This window comes from Canis lupus, chromosome 14 (assembly GCF_011100685.1).
Source record: "Canis lupus familiaris isolate Mischka breed German Shepherd chromosome 14, alternate assembly UU_Cfam_GSD_1.0, whole genome shotgun sequence".
NCBI lineage: Eukaryota > Metazoa > Chordata > Mammalia > Carnivora > Canidae > Canis > Canis lupus.
The window spans coordinates 3,022,160-3,041,695 of NC_049235.1; the positions used below are offsets into that span (position 1 = coordinate 3,022,160).

Consider the following 19,536-nt stretch of genomic DNA (forward strand, 5'->3'; position numbering starts at 1 on the left):
GTCAGATTGTTTGGAACATAGTTTTTGCGTGGATCTGGATTTTTACTAGCCCTGCCCCCTGCTTCCTGCAGTGTCACCTGTGTGGGATCCCAGCTGTGCCACCTCTGGCCATCTGAGTTTGGTGACACAGAGACCAATCAGGCAGCCCGTAAGTATCTCATTTAAGGGCAGGGACAAGAGGCTAGAAAATAAGATGGGAAAGGTCTGGGAACACTATTCTATGGGTCAGCAGAACCACGATGGGCCTTGGTGACATATTTGGTCCAGGGCTCCTGGAGTTTTGCCCTCAGGCCCCAGAGTGGCAGGTCACAGTCTTTAAGGGGTTCCTAGAACACTTCCCACAACCTGTGAGATGACAATAAAGTGTCTCCTTCAGAATCGGGGATGACTTCCTGGGACTATGGTCTTAGGACTCTCATCCTTATGGTTTGTGTCTACCCTCACAAGTAAAATGCTTGAGAAGACCTTATCTCAGCCAGCTGTCCTAACCAAAGTGCAGCTGCACAGAGGGTCCTCCACCCTTGAGTTGGTTAGAAGCTGCCTGCTGTAGGAACCCTGCCTCTGGACATCCTTTTGTCCCAGGCAAACTAACAAGTCTTTATTCTCTTTCTGGCTCCTCTGGTCACCTGAGCAAGCAGGAGCTCCTCACGTCTCTTCGGGACCCAGGCAGACCTTTACCACCTCTCCAGGCTACAAATGGTGGCTCTCTACCAGCCTGCAGGTCCTACAGAATCCGCTAATTTACTCATTGCTCTCTCTGTTGCTCACAGAGCCCCACCTTCTATCCCAACACTGGTTACTTTCTCTCTCACCTCACCTCTACCCCTTCGGTCTCTTCAACATTGGTCAAGGTCTTTACTCGCTGTCATTTGTGAACACCAAATGCCCATCTTGTTGGTACTGGACACATGCATTCACATGTGTGTTGAGGACCAAGAGGCATGAAGGGGGTGAAGGGGGTGACGTGGGTAGGCTGGGCCAGATCCTTTAAATATAAACCCAACGGGATTCTGACAGAATCCAAGAGCAGAGTCCCAGAGCAGGAGACAGGCCAGCAATCTGAAACTTTCCAGATTCTCTTCACCATCACTGAATGGAGCCTAAGTCATCAAAGACCTCCTGCAGCAAGCACAGGCCCGTGATCCCAGAAGACCCCTGCGGGCCGACCGGCTGGGTGGGCTGAATAGTGGCCCATTCTAAGTGGCCTAAGTAAGTGGCCCTACACACATTCCCGACCTTTCTGAACCTTGTTTCTCATCTCTAAACACTTTTGGGAGACCAAAAAAGAACCCCACCTTACCTCAGAGGAGAGATTCTGACTGAAAGCGCTCATTTAATTCAAACAATCAGGAACCAGTGGGAAAGAGAATTATAATATTAATACTTTTATATGAGAACCGTATGTAAAATGATTCATACCTGTTAGGGTCTGCTCAGCCTCACTCTCACTCACTCCTGAGCCTGGGTGGGAATAAATACTGCCCTCCGGAGGCTGAAAAGACATTTCTTTTGACCATGGATAAGAATGAAATATTGTAGAAAAGCTCTTGACGATGCAGGGATCCTTGCCACTGAAAAATGAAAAGAGAATGATACCTTTGAGATGAAAAGCTACCAGGGGGCATCCAATCTACGCCTAGGACTTCTCGGGTCACCTTTACGGAGCCATGTTAGTGTCTGTGTACGTCTCTGTTGTATTTGCACCGGGCATATTAAAAGCTGTACATATTAGCATAAAGCTCTCCTCTAATCGACAAATCCTAACTGAACACCTCCTAAGAGCAAAGCGTCGTGATGGATGCCCGAGTATCTACCAAGGGGGCAAGGCACAGATACTAATTCCTGGGACTTTAGAATCAAGTGCAGTTTACATATTGCAGCTCCTGGCTATTTCAAAGACGGAGGTTATAAGAGTGAATTAAGGGGCCTGATCTGGGAATACCTAATGCTAGCTTTGCAGACTAGTGATCTTGTTCCCCTTTTTAGGATAAGGTTGGGGTGCGATTAGGGTGCCTGACATCCCTGTGTTTGGGCCAGTCCACTTCTGGCCACAGGTTACTCTGCTCTGGGGTTCACCTGTTCCTTGGCTTCCTCCCAGGGAGGCAGCTCCACAGATGGGAGGAGAGAGGCGCATCCTGCAGAGCACTGTGAAGTAATGGAGCTTTGTGGCTTTAGTTCACAGTGAGATTAAACATTATTTCTTAATTTTTAAGTTTATCCATGTGTTAATTGGCTTTTCTCCTGTTGTTTGTAAACTGCCTTTCCTCACTTATCTTTGGAGGATGTGTCTTTCTGTTTGCTGTATCAATTTGTGTGAATTCTTTATATATTGAGTGTTAACTCTTTTGTTATTTTTTAAATCGCTTGCTGTTTTTCCTTTTACATTTGTTTTGGACCTAGAGAAACTTAAAATGTTTATGTATGTAGTCAAAATGTACTCACCTTCCCCTTTATGATTCTTATTTCTCTGAAAACATGTTAACATTTCAAGCAACTTACTACAGCTGACCCTTGCATAATGTGAGGGTTAGGGGTGCTGACCCTCCCTGCAGTCCAAAATCCACATGTGACCTTTGACTTCACAAAAACTTAACTACTCACAGCTTATTGTTGACGGGAAACCTTACCGATAACATCAACAGTTGATTAATACATATCTTGTATGTTATATGTATTACCTACTGTATTCTTACTCTTACAATAAAGGAACATAGGGTAAAGGTTATTAACAAAATCATAAGGAAGAGAAAATATATTTATAGTACAGTAGTACACTGTATTATAAATAATCCATATATACATGAACCCGTGCAGTTCCAACCTGTGTCGTTCAAGGGTCAACTGTATATATGTACAATTAAAACTAAGTTATATTATATATAAGGGCTTAAAATAAAAAGCAGAAGTCCAAGCACTACCTCTCCCAACACCACTTTTACTCTCCTGAGAGCCAATCATTTTTAACCATGTCTGTTTTCAGATATTCTGACAATAATCTTATTTTGTAAATAATACATGACTGACTTGTATTGATTTATCAATTGTAAATTTATCTTCAGTAGATGTAGGTTTCTGCTATAATCAGAAAGGATTCAGCTCACTTAGTAACACACCCCCTGATTTCCTTCTCCTCCAAGAGCTCTTTTGCTATTTTCCATTCTTCCATCTGCTAGATCTACATCTTCATGGATCATATTTCCAACCTCCATTTCTTGTTTCATCAACAACAGATGATTATATTGACCTTCTATCTCTACCTCCTCAGCTTTGTCATTTGAGTTCTACTTTTCCCTGCCAATGTTGATTATAGTACGTTTTGTCATCATAGTTTTGTCTTTTCATGATTTAGCCACAGATTAATTTTAAGTGTTGAAAATTAACAGGTGATTATTTACTGCAGAGCCGCAACTATGCTTTCTTCTCTGTAGTTCCAATGTGATGACTACTATCTCAGCAAAGAAGGACATTCTAGGATCAAATGTCAAATTCAGGTTGACCTCCACTTGTTCATACTCCACATTTAACTTAAGTTCATATCTGACAGTAGCAAAGGCTGATGCAAATTGTGTCTATTCAGGATAAGGCTTGTCATTTAATGAGAGTGTCTCTGTCTACCAGGATGATATTATGACTGTAGCAGAGATGAAAAGGGTAGAAGTAAGTTTTAATGAGGTGTCCCCAGGAGTTCAAGGCCCTATTACCAGGAAACACAGTCCCATTAGCTATCTGGGCTTGTCCTTGACCCAGAAGGAAATGTAGTGGGTGATGTAGGCATACTGAGGGGACATGTCCAATGTGAGGACACTCCTGCGGTCTGTATTATGTTTGATTAGCAAGCAGGGGCTGCAGTGCTTGGGTAGTAGTCCGTGACTGGAATCCAAAATCAGCTCTCCTGGAAAGCTCCCACACTGGGCATGGACACCTGCCTTCTGCTCAACCTATCAACTATAGCTAGGGCTAGATGGCGCCAACATTCCCAGGCAGAGGTGGTCCAGGATGGAGCAATCTCTCTGCAGCTAGGGTTCTGCTCAGAAGTTTTGAGTACTCGGAAAAAAAAAAAAAAGAAGAAGTTTTGAGTACTTATAGGGGAGCCTGGGTGGCTCCACGGACTAAGCATCTGACTTTGGTTCAGGTAGTGATCCCAGGGTCCAGGGAGCCCCGTGTCAGGATCCCTGCTCAGTGGGGCATCTGCTTGTCCCTCTCCATCTCCCTCTGCTCCTCCTCTTGCTTGTGCTCTCTCTCTCTCTAAATGAATAAATAAAATCTTTGAAGAAAGGAAAAGAAAGAAAAATGTCACTGAATTTTTAATACATATGATATTAGTTTATTAGGGCTGGTGTAACAAAGTACTGTGAACTCAGTGACTGAAATTTAATGTCTCACAGCCCTAGAATCTAAAAGTCTGATATCAAGGTGTTGGTAGGGTGGGTTCCTTCTGAGACTGTGTTGGAGAATCTATTCTAGGCCTCTCCTCTAGCTTCTGGTGGTTAGCTGACAGTTTGGTATTCCTTGGCTTCTACATCACCCCAAGCCCTCTTCTGATGTGTGTGTGTGTCTGTGTTCAAATTTCCCCTTTTTAGCGCACACTAATCATATTGGCTTAGAGGTCTACCTTACTACCTTACTCCAATATGATCTTATATTAACTAATTACATCTGCAACAACCTTATTTCCAAATAAGGTCACACTCTGAGGGGATAGGACTCCAGCATGTGAATTTGGTGGGGGTAGGGTGGTAGGACACAACTCAACTCATAACACATGTTTTGGTCTCTTATTTTGGGAAAGAGTAGGTCTTCATTTAAAACGCACACCAAAAAAAGGGAGGGGGCATCACAAAGCAAAGTCTGTCTTTCAACAACTTCTTTTCCTATCAAAGAAAGTATTAAATGAAAATGCTTTGAAAGACAGATGTAAAGAAGTAGTGGAGTTGAAAGGCATATGTATATTACACCAGTGAATGGTCAGACTTGACGGTAGGTCTGACCCACCCTTTTCACCATGAGAAGAGATGATCTATGAGCCCAGTGCAGCGTGTTAAGCATTCCTTTTCTCTCCCTGTTATAGTCTGAATGTGTCCATCCCTCTTCCTTCAATTGATATTGAAGACTGCCAAACCCACACAACCCTTTCTATTTTTTTTTAAAGAAAGTATGTTTTTTTTTTGAATTTTTATTTATTTATGATAGTCACAGAGAGAGAGAGAGAGAGAGAGAGAGAGAGAGAGAGAGAGAGAGAGAGAGAGAGAGGCAGAGACACAGGCAGAGGGAGAAGCAGGCTCCATGCACCGGGAGCCCAACGTGGGATTCGATCCGGGGTCTCCAGGATCGCGCCCTGGGCCAAAGGCAGGCGCTAAACCACTGCACCACCCAGGGATCCCTACACAACCCTTCCTAAAGAATTCTCTACTTGGTTCTCTGTCACTGGTCAGGCCACAGATAATCAGATAAATAATGGGTGCTTGATATAGGTGCAACCAATCCATAGACCAGCCTATTTCCTTATGAGTATTCTGGCCACAAATCTCTATTCAAGAGTGCCGCCCCTACTGGATGGTGATTGACACAGCTATCCAGATGTTTTCTTGGGAAGTTTGGATTCAAGACCTATGAAAAGATGGTCAATTGCAGAAGTAGATACAGCTAAAGCAGAAACAGAATATAGTAGAATGCTGCAAAGGCCAAGCACTAAAATCAGTGGTGGAGTGTCAGCTGTGGTCTATATGAGGTCTTCAACTCAACACATACTCAGCTTTTGTTTTTGTTTTTGTTTTTGTTTTTCATACTCAGCTTTTGTAACACATGTTGAAATATTAAGCACAGGAAACCTGAAATGCCTTTTTTTATATATTAAACAATGGCTAGCAATCATTTAAAAACACAGCACTATACTAATCAGAGATGTTGACTGCAAATTACAAATACCAACTCTGGCTAATTTTAATATTTAAAAGCAAATTATTGAAAAGCTATTGACAGACTAACGGAAAACTGAAGAATCAGACCTAAAAACTGGTCAGGAATCCAGGTAAGCTAGGTGACAAGAACACAGCCAAGTCTCAATATGGGAAGAGATTGGTAGATCATCGCCGCTTGTATTCCACAATGGATTCTTGACCTTCCACTACCAGTGTCTTGAAAGACCTCTAACTGCCCCTGCATCTTTGTGTCACTCCCTCAAGATTCAAAAATCCCAGAGAGAAGCTTTTAATTGTATGAATTCAAGACATGTGCCCATGTCCTCCCTACAGGGCCAGGACCTACTCTCCTTTCAAATTCCATGGTAGAAGGTGGGGCCCTGCTTCCCAGTTTTAGGATTTTTCTGAAGCTTAGGAAGGAGTGTCATAACCTTAACTAATTAACAGAAAATAACTGATTTTATCCAATAAAACTCAACTCACCTCTTCTCAGAATATGGTCCAATGAGAGTTTTAAAATAATCTTCACTAAGCTCAAAACTTTTCTGTAGTTCTAAAGATGTAAAATAATGTAGACCATTGATAATAGGGGCTGGCACTGGACCCCTGAAATCAGAAAAAATCCGAGGAATGTTGTAATGATACCAAGCATATACACATGTAATACCTGACCGATAAATCACATAAATGCAAAAGCTAATAAAATCTATTCGGAATAATGTAATATATCCACTCAAACATTTGCTCCAGAGCTTGTCTTAAAACACTAGCATTATTACATTCTAATTTGTAGATTAAGTGAATTTGTATTGTTTCGAATCTTCCTTTTTTTTAAATTTTTTTTTTATTGGAGTTCAATTTGCCAAGTGTATGGCATAACACCCAGTGCTCATCCCACCAAGTGTCCCCCTCAGTGCCCGTCACCCAGTCGTATCTTCCTTATCCATTAAGTCACTAATATAGGCAAATTATCTTCTTACCGATTGGTATGTATTCTATTATAAACCCTAGTCCATTTGTTATGTGAGGTCCAGCAATGTATCAACGGCTATAAAAACTGAAATAGATATTTTCGAAGTTTGTATCTAATCCAGTGCTTTGAAATGATACCAGAATAAAATATTTCTAAAAATTCTAGTATTATACTCTCAACTGAATTCTAGTGTAAAATATTCTTTTTTAATCTCTACTAGCCTGTTTCCCCAGAGTGGTTTGGAAGAATCATTAACTGTTTTTAGAGAAAAAATCCTGTTGTTATTCACCTCAGACTTGCAAAGTAGCCCAATTGCATATAAATGCATGCAAATTCCAAGCATCTATGTGTCCTAGTATGACCCATTTGGAGCTTATATTTAAAACTGCTTCGTTTCTCTGTCCCCAGTGTTTTAATAAGCATGGCCCTGCTGCTGGTTGGAGGTCACACAGACCCCAGCTCTGCTGCTCTGGAAAACACTGCCTATCTCCTGGTCATTACCCTCCTGGTCCTTCAAAACTCCGTGTATACCACACAACCTATCTTTTGAATCAGACTATCCAAAGATAGCCTATCAATATAGAGAGAATTCATCACACTTTTTGGATGTGTAACAAATAGACAAAACTTGGTTTCATTTATATTGGTTGAAGATTTTCAAGAGACAGCTTAAAATTATACAAAATACAGAGAACTGAAATTGAAAAAAATTTTAAATGGCTTCTTTATTCTGCTTCCTTGAATCACTGCATGCTAAAAAGCTTTTTTAAAATGCTATAATTAAGGTCTTGTCATGTTCTTACTAACTTTCTGAAAACAAGGCCTTCATGTTATTCTCAAATTTTCTAAAATGGGACACAGGAAAGAGAATTCATAATATCAAAGCCTGTAACATAAATGAGAAAATGCAAACATTCTATAGCCATCCTGTGACCTAGTTATTTATTTTGAGTAAATATTAAGGCCTAACTGATATGTAATAATTAACAGTACAGTAATTATTGTAGCCACTAACATCATGAAACCTTTGCTATCTAGAAGGGACTAAGTAGAACTTTTCATATTAAGAACTGAGAATTCATAGATTAATAAAGATACAAGCATTCTCACCCTCATAGAATTTACAGTTTAATATGGAAAGGAGGTGTTAAACAAATGACTTCACAAATAATTAATTACTATTGTGTTTAGAGTCATGACAGCCAAGAGCAAGATATTCAACAGGATATAATTAACCTTCAGTCATGAACAGCCTTGGTGAAGGCTGATTTTTATATATATAAAGTATATATTCAAATTCCGCCAGAAATACTATTCTTTGTAGTCTTCAAAGAATGCCAAAAAAGCCATCAGTTTCTAATAGCTATGAACATATTACGTCTTTTTAAAATATATATAAATGAAAGGAAAATACAACTTCTAGAACTGGGTTTACTACTGAATCACTGGATCTACTTTAGTACAAAGGCCTGTTTACCTTGATGATTTAGGAATCATCTGATATCTTTGGATACTAGAGAATCGATCTAAAAATGCCCAGATCTAAATAAATGTGATAAATTGCTACCTTTGAAATAGGAGGGTATGGTGAGGAGGTATCTTTCCCATCAGGGCCTGCCGGGCTGTCTCATATTGTCTCTCCAGAGAATCTCTTTCCTAGGCAAGAAATATGATCAGAAAATTATACTGATATCAAAAATATGTCATGCGGTGAAAGTAGCTATAATCATTAACTTCTTACTAGAGATTGCCAAATATGTGGAAAGAAAAAGGGCCTAAAAAACCACTGGTATTGGTTTAGTGGAAAGAAAAAAAACTTGATAAATGAAATCTTTTTATGAAGGCCACAATTTAATATATCAACTTTATTTGACATCTAAATAATAATGTGGTGATTCCTTATTAATGTTTATATATTTTTTCTTTCCAATGGGATTATCTCTCAAGGATATATATTACTATCTCTTTAGTCTTCCCAGATCTTCACACGCAGACTACTTCGACTTCGCATTCGACTTCGCACGCAGTAGTCAACTGATTGACGATATCCAACAATGTTTCAGTATGACCCTGAAATATCTCCTACATTTCACCAGCACATCACCATCACTATATACTTAGTAAACATTTGATGGGGATACACAGACATAAAAGACACAATTGCTGCCTTCAAAAGGTTTATAATCTGGTGGCAAAAGGGACTTTAAAAAGATGGAGGAAAAAAACGAGATAGTACATGCTGTTTTATAAACAGTACAATGTGTGTCTATACACAGATTATATAATGGAGTGTGATCTGTTCAGTAACTATCCAAGTGCTGGATTTCCTCATTTTAAGCAAAGCTGACATATAAAATCCTTAATTTACAGAAAAGATAAATCAGCAAGTGCTTATTTGTCCTACATAATAGACTCATTTAAAACGGGATTTATAATAACAGTTATTTAAACAGCAATCTTTGCTTACGGTAACTGAATCTGAACTAAACTTGCTCTGACTTTAATGTCACCACCAGGCTCCTCTATAAGTTGATATTTGTTAAAATTACATAAGAGATGACAACAAATAGGTATGCCAGTGAAAGAATCCACGCCAAAGCTATGGTTGCAAGCCCACAATTTACAGCTAACCACTTGTTTTAGCCTTGGGGCTAGCATAGTTACAAGTGGTTCCATGTTTTGGGGGAGGTTTTCAAGAATCATTTTTTAAGGGTTAAGTTGATGTGCTTCTAAAAACATTTTTGTGTTACAGAAACTAATCTGCAGGAGTGGCTCTGCTCTGTGGTGATGCCAAGGTTGATGCAGTGAGCTCCTCTGGGAAACAAGTTGCATCCCCAAGACCAGAAGTCCCTTTGGTCACTCCTATGTTCCCCTGCACACAGCACAACACACTTGAGCACACAGTGGGAGTTCAATATATATCTTTAATGTACAACAGTATAAATCTGGGGAAGTAGTATAAAGTGTGAATAATGTCTACCATTCTTTATGATCTGGAATAGAATTTGCTGCACACAGTTGCTAGCTTTTGGGTCAAGCTAGGGTCAAGCTTTTGAAATTTTTAGACACCATGACACATGAGAGCTAACATGTAAACTCACCGAACACAGGCTCTCAGTTGTCTATTTGGTCACCAAGACCATTTAATTGTTTCCCTGACCATTAGCTGTGATTCTAAGTAGGATAAGGAGAAAATATCTGTCAGGCTGGAGGGATGGGGTCTGTCATGGGACAAGAAAGGAAGAAAGAAATTCTACTTAAATTTCACCATTTTAAACTATCTGTTTACATAACTCCATAAATACACCTAAATTTGTTCATATTACTACAAAAGTACTATATATTGATAAATTCTGCTGTCCTATCCACTCTCAGGTTAATTTGTCATTATTCTTCCTCAAATACCCTATCACAGTACATATATTTTCTATTGTGATTTTACTTTACACCATCTTAATTTTTTTTCCATATTGATCTTTCAATTATATCATGGCTGGGAAGATGAAAATAATAGTGGAATCATAGTCTGGATCTTTCAGAATTCCCACACAAAAATAATTAGAACAAGCAAAGAGCAAAAGAAAAAAACATATCAAAACACTTACAAGAAGACTAGGTGAAGAAATATCCCCTTCAAACTCCAAAATACAGGTGATAATAGTGACACCACCACATGGCACCAGTGTCTATTCAAGAGAAAGCCAAAGGGAGCAACAGAGGGCTAAAACACCTGTGAACAGGAGTACCTCAAAATGGTTAAAAAGTATTCACTGGTAAGAAAAGCAGCACAACTGGGCACCACAGCTGGAATACAGGGGGGCTTGTTCCCACCCTGACAGTGGCTTAGCATAAGGGGTCCCCCGTAAGTTCTAGAGGAACTGGGTCAACCGTGACTTCTTGAAACTGACACACTGTGGCTTTCTCCTGACATGGCCTCACTCTAAAGAAAAGATGATGGGAGTGAAATAAAAATCAACTAGGACAGAGGTCAATAGAGATGAAGAGAAAGTCTAGACCAAAGTGGTGGAGGGGAATCAGAGCCACGAAACCCCTAACAGAAAATTGCTGCATATTTTTACACAATTTGAAAGAATGATGCTTCCTTTTAGAAGTTTGATAAAACCAATTTCACATAAAAATGAGAAATTTCCTAGTAAAATCCCAGAGCTAATATTTTTAAAAAGAGAAAAAGGAGATTAACACCTCTACATACAATGAAAGTATGCTCATAAAACAGATAAAATTTGTAATCTACAATTTCAAAATTAACTAAAAGGCATTAAGGAAATTGAATAAAACATTAAGGAACAAATAAATTATTATATGTTATTTTATGTTATTAAGGGAGAGAGCACATGGGCTGGGTGAGGGGCAGAGGGAGAGGAAGAGAATCTTAAGCAGGCTCCACACCCAGCACAGAGCCCTATACAGGGTTCAATCTCATGATCCTGAGATCATGACCTGAGCTGTAATCAAGAGTCAGGTATTTAACCAACTGAGCCACTCAGGTGCCCTAATAAATTGAAATTTTAAAAACTCCTAAGTGAGGTGAAGGAACTCAGGAAAGAATTAGAAATATAAGGGAAAAAATAGTCACTTCAGAAATGAAAACTGAACCAGAAGGGATAGAAGAGTTAATAAAAACAACAACAAATAATGCCCAGAGGAAGAGAAAGTGAAGGAGGAAATTTTAACTCAAAAAGAAATAAAGAAAGAAGTAACAAGATTCAAGGGAAAATGACAAATATTTAAGAAAGACAAAGAAGATCCAACATGCAAATAGTAAAGAGTCCTTGATAAAGAAGCCCGAACAAACAGGACGAGTGGCAAAATCTACAATTTGAGCCTTGAGTATCCCTGTCACCAGCAGGCAAAAACTCAGGAAATGCTGCCCCCAGAGCCCTTCCTGTATCTAGCAGACAATGTGCCTAGACACCAAAACTACTAGACATTGGCCGGAAGCCTAATGATGAGTATGCAGGTACTTGAGAACTAAGACAAAATGAGAGTTAAAAGAGAGCAAGCAGAAGACCATGTGCTGAGAGTATAGCCATATAACACAACCACAAATAATCGGGTCTGAGGTGGGTGGAGAACATGCACAAACCAGATTTTTAACTGTCTTTGGTCTTTGTATGGGGCTCTAGTCATATTGGTATCACTATTCTGAGGCTTTTCTATATGTCTCAGAAAAGGATAAACATGTGAGAAATTTAGTGACATTATAGTTCTATCATCTCCCATGTCTCTCAGAATCATCAGGATGCTCAGTGTGAAGGAAAGATATGTAATAGAGAAGATGAGTAAAAATCCTCAAGTATTCAATCTAAATTGGAAATATTAACTTGAACTCATGAAATATTTTATCTATCTACAGAAAAGGCCTGAACAATGACTACCCCAATAGTGATGAGCACTCCTAGCAACCACATGCCCTTGTACTACCATCTCCCACTTAAAGAAAGCAGGGATTCTTGGAGAAAAGATGTGTTGCAGATCTGGGGCAGGTAATGCACAAAAGAACATGAAAGATCTTGTCCTAACAGAGAGCAAGATGGGAAGAGAGCAAATAGACATGGGTCATGATAAAGGACAGAGGAACCAACCTGAACAAGGTCTCCCTGGCCGACAGTAGGATAATTCTAGTTTCAATAAGGATACAAAGTGCAGTGGGTAGATACCATTCAATATGTACAATCAAGAACATAATGATCATAAATGATATTTAAAAATTAATTGGTCACCTTCAGAGAATAAGAGGAATCCATTATTTTGTAAAAAAAACACTTAGCTGATCCTTTTTTTTTTTTTTTTAAGATTTTATATATTTATTCATGAGAGACAGAGAGAGGGTGGGGCAGAGACACAGGCAGAGGGAGAAGCAGGCTCCATGCAGGCAGCCCAACGTGGGACTCGATCCTGGGTCTCCAGGATCAGGTCCTGGGCTGAAGGCAGAGCTAAACCACTGAGCCACCCGAGCTGCCCTAGACAGCTGATCCTATATGATCTGTGCCACTTGGTAACCAGGTGGTTCGAGGAGCATCTCTTTGTAGTATTATTCCAGCTAATAAATCTGGTGAATGCCATGCCCTGAAAAATGCATCTGAGCAGAAGCAAGCACTTTTCTTTTGGAGTCAAAATAGACACTGCTAATCAGTATGATCTTGGGCAAGCTCCCTAAGCCAAGCTTCCTCACAGTATTGAAAGGAAGTGGTGCTTAGTAGATATAGGGACCCACTATTTTGTCACCGCAGATCCACCTTTCCACTGGCCTTCACACATTCAGGTACTTCATGGGATTGGACTAATCTAATTTGCCACACACATAAATTTGCTAAATTGGCTTTGAATGAATCGGTCATTCAGCAATTGTTGTGGAGATTCAGCTTTCAGTAAACTGGCCTCCTCCAGGAGTGAGGGTATCCCCTAAGGAGATCAGAAGACCTGACTGAAGAAATAGATACCAGTGAAGTTCAAGTGAAGGTTCAAAATCAAGCTTCTGAGCACTGGGTGTTATTCTATGTGTTGGCAAATTGAACACCAATAAAAAATAAATTTATAATAAAAACAAAAAAAAAATCAAGCTTCTTCTGGAAGGCAAAAATCTAGTCACAGTTCCAGAGCAGGAAATCTTCACTAAGCTATCATAGCCTTCACGTATGCCTTCCAGGAGGCCAACCCTGCAAATGGGGGCTGCCATCAGTAAGGGAAACTAAATGGCTGACAAAACTTGTGAACTCCAAGTTCTGTAATCAATAGTATATGTGTCGTGTAAATAAAAACTTTCACTGGATAGTGTTTGCTATATATTTTTTGCAGTGGTAAGAAAAGAGCTCTGCATTTTTTTAACTCAAACCTTAAAAGAAAATTGCATTTAAGAAGTAAGGCTGATCAAAATTATATTTACAGTTCTCCAGGAATTTTTCAGAGATGCTCAAATTAATATGCTCTGGGAGTCACTCAGAAAAGTAAGTACATTTGAGAAGAAAGGAAGAGGAATGAATGAGAGGAAAGGAAGGGAAGAGAGGGAAGGATTTGGGGAAGGAAAGGGGAGGGAAGGGGAGCCTTCTGAGAGCAAAAGCTCCCCCAGGATTGCTAAACTAGCAATGACAGAATGAACTCATCTTCCAGAAAACTGTCACACAGACTATGGACACTACTTTCACACACGGCCATACTTACCTTAGCTCATTGTTTCTGTCTCCCCAGATTTACATCCAGGGGGATAGGTAGCTAAGTCTCAGCACTTCACAAGCTCTCACCCTAATGTGGTCTACTGGCATGGTCTGGATTCCTCACTCTCTTTCAATCCTTCATAATGATCAGTTGGACCTCTGTCTGGTTTTGGTTTCAGCATCACTCCTGGACTAAACCCTTATAGAATGCCTTTGATTTTTCAAGCTGCAGGAAATGCTACCAACCCCAGAGAGGTTGAGTAACTCATTGAGGTCTGTCCTGCCAATGAACAAATGGTACTTACCCCACTATACCAGGTATCCTCCTAAACCCCCAAAGGCCAACATACCTTGTGTCCTTTTCAACATTTACCACCTTCTTCCTGCTCCCGAGATAAGCACTCTCTTGACTTTTATGGTAACCACTTCTCTTCTATACTTTTTCATGTAAACATGGATCCCTAGGTACTATGGTTTAGTATTGCTGATTTTTAAATTATATATTAATAGAATCATATAATGTGCATTAAAGAGGCCACATGATGGGATGAGCACTGGGTGTTTTACACAGCTGATAAATTACTGAGAACTATATCTGAGGGCACCCAGGTGGCTCAGTGAGTTAAGCATCTGCCTTTGACTCGGGTCATGATCCAGAGGTCCTGGGATCAAGCCCCGCATCAGGCTCCCAGGTCAGTGGGGAGTCTGCTTCTCCCTGAGAGTCTGCCCCTCTCTCTGATCATGGTCTCTCTCAAATAAATAAAATCTTAAAAAAAAAAAAAGAACTACAGCTGAAACTAATGATGTACTATATGTTGGCTAATTGAATTTAAATTTTAAAATATTATATAATGTGTATTCTAGTTTATGTGCTGTTGAAGTGAGCACATATAATGTGTATTCTTTAGAGTCAAGAATATTTTAACAGGATGTTTGAGAGATACAACCATTGAGTGAAGTCTGTTCCTTTCCATTACTGTACTTCATTCATTCATTCACTACATGAATATTCAAAATTTTACTTGGCCAATCTACTGCTAGTGGACGCTTGAGTTTCTTGTTTAGGACTAATAATATATACAAGGCTACTACCAACAATATTGCACATATCTTTTGGTGCACATGGCTACATATTTCCATTGGAATCCCACTGCTGAGGCATAGGGTATATGTATGCTCGACTTTAGTGGATGATGCCCACCTATTTTCTAAAGTGTACAAACTGAACCTCCTACCAGTGGTCTTCTAAGAATTTCAACTATTCCACATCTTAACATCTCATAATTTGAGCTTCTAGTGTATAAATAGTAGTATTTCACTGTGGCTATAATTTCCATTTCCTGATAATGAGGTTGAGTATATCTCCACATGATTATTGGCCATCTAGATATTATCCTTTGTAAAAAGGTTCTTCCATAAGTTATTTTTTCCTGATATTATCCTTTGTAAAGAAGTTTTTCTGTTATTTTTCTAATAGTTTATAAAAGTTCTTTATATATTCTAAATAACAACATTTTTTTAGTTATATTTATTGCAGATATCACCCCCCTCTTTCTGGTTTGTTTTTTTTCCTCTTTAATACTGTTTTTTTTTAATTGACATAAATTGCTAATTTTAATGTTCCTCAATGTTTGAAACTTCTCCTTTGTAATTTGTGTTTTTTGTATTGTATTTAAGGAATCTGTACCTGCCTCAAAGTCATAAAAACCTTACATTATCTTCTAGAAGTATTACTGCTTTGTCTTTCACATTTATACAGATAATCCACCTTAAATTTTGTAATCGCACCTTGACATATATGTATAGTTAGAAACTATGCACAAGGAAAGGGTGGAATGTTTGAATAGGGGGTAAGACAGAAAGACTCATGAGCACATGGAGTTTGGGGTGAATTTGAGCAGAGAGGAAGAACATCATCTTCAACATCTGTGGGAAGGAGTTTCAGAGAAACAGAACCCCAAAAAGCCTAGACAATGGGAATTTCCACCTATTACTATTAAATGGTGTTTCTAAAAGTGAATATGAATATATTAAATCTACAGTGAAGACACCGAAAGAGCACAAAATGTTAACACTAAATGTTTGGGGGGATACAATTTAATACAGGTTTTTGACAGAGGAAGTTGCAATTACTTTCTTCAGCCCACTAAAAGTTCTCAAAAATACATGGAAATTTATGTCAGGGAAAGTAAAATGAGAAAAATAACATCTCCCAAGGGTTGCAGTGAAAGGTACATGAGATAAATTTACACGAAAGCCCTTTCCAAATTACAAATGTGTGTAAAGGCTATTTATGTTCTCTAGCATTAACAAGGTAACATCTCTCTACAGCTTCTGCTGCCGTGTTGCTCATTTTGCATTGTTAACAGCTACGCAAAAGGTTAAGAACCTAAAATCTAATAACTACTTAGAATTTAAAAATAGTGTTGAGTTCATCATCTTTGAAGGAAAATGAGGCATTAAAAATAACCTTAAGTGCATTCACCCCTTATATACAACAGCAGCAATTTAGTATTTTGCACATATTTCTGTCTAATGTAGCTGTTGTTTGTTGAGGGATTTGATCTGCTTCTCTATGAAACTATCGTCCCGTTGTATCTCCACTAGCACTGATGGGCAAAGATACCAGGACGTCAAGGCTGCACCGAGTTTGAGCATTGTTACTATCATGGATCAGGTACTGCTAACCCTCCCACCGGGGACACAGGCAATGGTCTACATCAGGCTATGGATGCCCTGGGCTGTGGGGCTGAACAGTTCCTCAGGGAGGTGACCACAGATAAGCGGTGACCCGGGTCAAAGTTCACGAGACTACTTTGATCACAAATGGTAATACCTGTGCCCCTTTCCCATCTACCACCAAGTTGGCTCCTTCTACTATCACATTGCCTTATCATACCCTTCCCTCTCTAGTTTCTCCAAAGTGTTTGTTAGTTTTATACTGAAATGTTGGTCATGAATTGTACACATTGTGCGTGTATGTGGTTTTTTTTTTCCCATCTGTTCCTCTCATCCCCTGTTCTCTTAACTTCTACCTGAATGCCCTTAACCAGACAAAAGCTGTCTTTTATTAAACCTGAAGTTTTTCTTTTTCTTTTTTTTTTTTAATATTTTATTTATTCATGGGAGACAGAGAGAGGCAGTGCCATCGGCAGAGGGAGAAGCAGGCTTCCAAGGGGAGCCTGATGCGGGCCTTGATCTCAGGATACCGGGATCATGACCTGAGCCAAAGGGAGAGGCTCAGTTGCCAAGCCACTCTGGTGCCCCAAGCCTGAAGTTTTTCTAATTTGAAGAAGATTTGTCATGTTTAAATAAATCACGAAACCCAACTAACTGGCAGAGCAGTGTGGCAAGTCAATGGTGTGTATTTCTCATTAGTGTTTGTGAGGCTGTGTGGCAGGACAGCAGAACTGGGATGCAAGGGGTTCTGGTTGTTAGGACACAGACTTCATGGTAAAGGAATAAATGTGGCTGAGGATTTGTTCTGGAGCTTACACTGTGGATATGCTATATCCTGGGGACATAAAGAAGAACCTATATTTGCAAGTCTAAGCCCCAACAAGCATAAGGCCATACTATCTAAGGACAGGATGACAAGTATAGAGAGAAAGGCGTAAATTGACCCAAAAAGATCTGGATTTTCCAGCATAGAAAGAAAGAGGCTGAGAGGCTCCTCATGGAGAAGGAGCCCCTTCAGGGTCAGTACTAGGCAAAGGTACTGGTAGCAGAGGATATGGAGAGTGCCAGCGCCCCCGGCTAAGAATGAAACTAGGTGAATGCACTAGTCTCTTAGACTAGGGACATCTCCATGGTAACCATGGTGGTCTGGAGGCCACGACCTCTTCCCCAATTTTCCAGGATGGTATAAAACTTGGGTTCTTGAACTTGATCCAAAAGATGGGAGTGATCCCAATTCCTTTTTTAAAAAATATATATTTTTTATTGGAGTTCGATATGCCAACATATACCATAACACCCAGTGCTCATCCCGCCAAGTGCCCCCCTCAGTGCCCATCACCCAGTCACCCCAATCCCCCCGGCTCACCTCCCTTTCCACTCCGCTTGTTCGTTTCCCAGGGTTAGGAGTCTCTCATGTTCCATCACCCTCAGTGATATTTCCACTCATCTTCTCTCCTTTCCCCTTTATTCCCTTTCACTATTTTTTATATTCCCCAGATGAATGAGTCCATATAATGTTTGTCCTTCTCCGATTGACTTACTTAACTCAGCATAATACCCTCCAGGTCCATCCACGTTGAAGCAAATGGTGGGTATTTGTCATTTCTAATGGCTGAGGAATATTCCATTGTATACATAGACCACATCTTCTTATCCATTCATCTTTTGATGGACACCGAGGCTCCTTCCACAGTTTGGCTATCGTGGACATTGCTGCTATGAACATTGGGGTGCAGGTGTCCCGGCGTTTCACTGCATCTGTATCTTTGGGGTAAATCCCCAGCAGTGCAATTGCTGGGTCGTAGGGCAGGTCTATTTTTAACTCTTTGAGGAACCTCCACACAGTTTTCCAGAGTGGCTGCACCAGTTCACATTCCCCCCAACAGTGCAAGAGGGTTCCCTTTTCTCCGCATCCTCTCCAACATTTGTTGTTTCCTGCCTTGTTAATTTTCCCCATTCTCACTGGTGTGAGGTGGTATCTCATTGTGGTTTTGATTTGTATTTCCCTGAGGGCCATTGATGCAGAGCATTTTCTCATGTGCATGTTGGCCATGTCTATGTCTTCCTCTGTGAGATTTCTGTTCATGTCTTTTGCCCATATCATTAGATTGTTTATTTGCTGTTGAGTTTAATAAATTCTTTATAGATCTTGGATACTAGCCCTTTATCTGACAGGTCATTTGCAGCTATCTTCTACCATCTGTAGGTTATCTTTTAGTTTTGTTGACTGTTTATTTTGCTGTGCAGAAGCTTTTAATCTTAAGTCCCAATAATTCGTTTTTGCTTTTGTTTCCCTCGCCTTCATAGATGTATCATGCAACAAGTTGCTGTGGCCAAGTTCAAAAAGGGTGTTGTCTGTGTTCTCCTCTAGGATTTTGATGGATTCTTGTCTCACATTTAGATCTTTCAGCCATTTTGAGTTTATCTTTGTGTATGCTGTAAGAGAGTGGTCGAGTTTCATTCTTCTGCATGTGGATGTCCAATTTTCCCAGCACCATTTATTGAAGAAACTGTCCTTCTTCCAGTGGATAGTCTTTCCTCCTTTGTCGAAGATTAGTTGACCATAGAGTTGAGGGCCCATTTCTGGATTCTCTATTCTGTTATATTGATCTATGTGTCTGTTTTTATGCCAGGACCACACTATCTTGATGATGAAAGCTTTGTAGTACAGCCTGAAATCCGGCATTGTGATGCCCCCGGCTCTGGTTTTCTTCTTCAATATTCCCCTGGCTATTTGGGGTCTTTTCTGATTCCACACAAATCTTAAGCTGATTTTTTCCAACTCTCTGAA

At 39.8% G+C, this 19,536-nt stretch overlaps 1 protein-coding gene across 5 annotated transcripts in view; it reads right to left on the minus strand.

Annotated features, from left to right (window-relative positions):
- The window catches only part of LRGUK (leucine rich repeats and guanylate kinase domain containing), a 111,105-nt gene that overhangs the window by 8,065 nt on the left and 83,504 nt on the right, over nucleotides 1–19,536 (minus strand). For 4 of the 5 annotated variants that reach the window (XM_038556463.1, XM_038556465.1, XM_038556462.1 and 1 more), the window contains 3 exons: nucleotides 8,459–8,547; nucleotides 6,402–6,524; nucleotides 1,420–1,571 (listed from right to left, as the gene is read on the minus strand). In XM_038556463.1, coding sequence (XP_038412391.1) covers nucleotides 1,420–1,571; nucleotides 6,402–6,524; nucleotides 8,459–8,547 — 364 coding nt within the window. The remainder of the gene's footprint in view (nucleotides 1–1,419; nucleotides 1,572–6,401; nucleotides 6,525–8,458; nucleotides 8,548–19,536) is intronic. The other variant, XM_038556464.1, reaches the window with a different exon arrangement.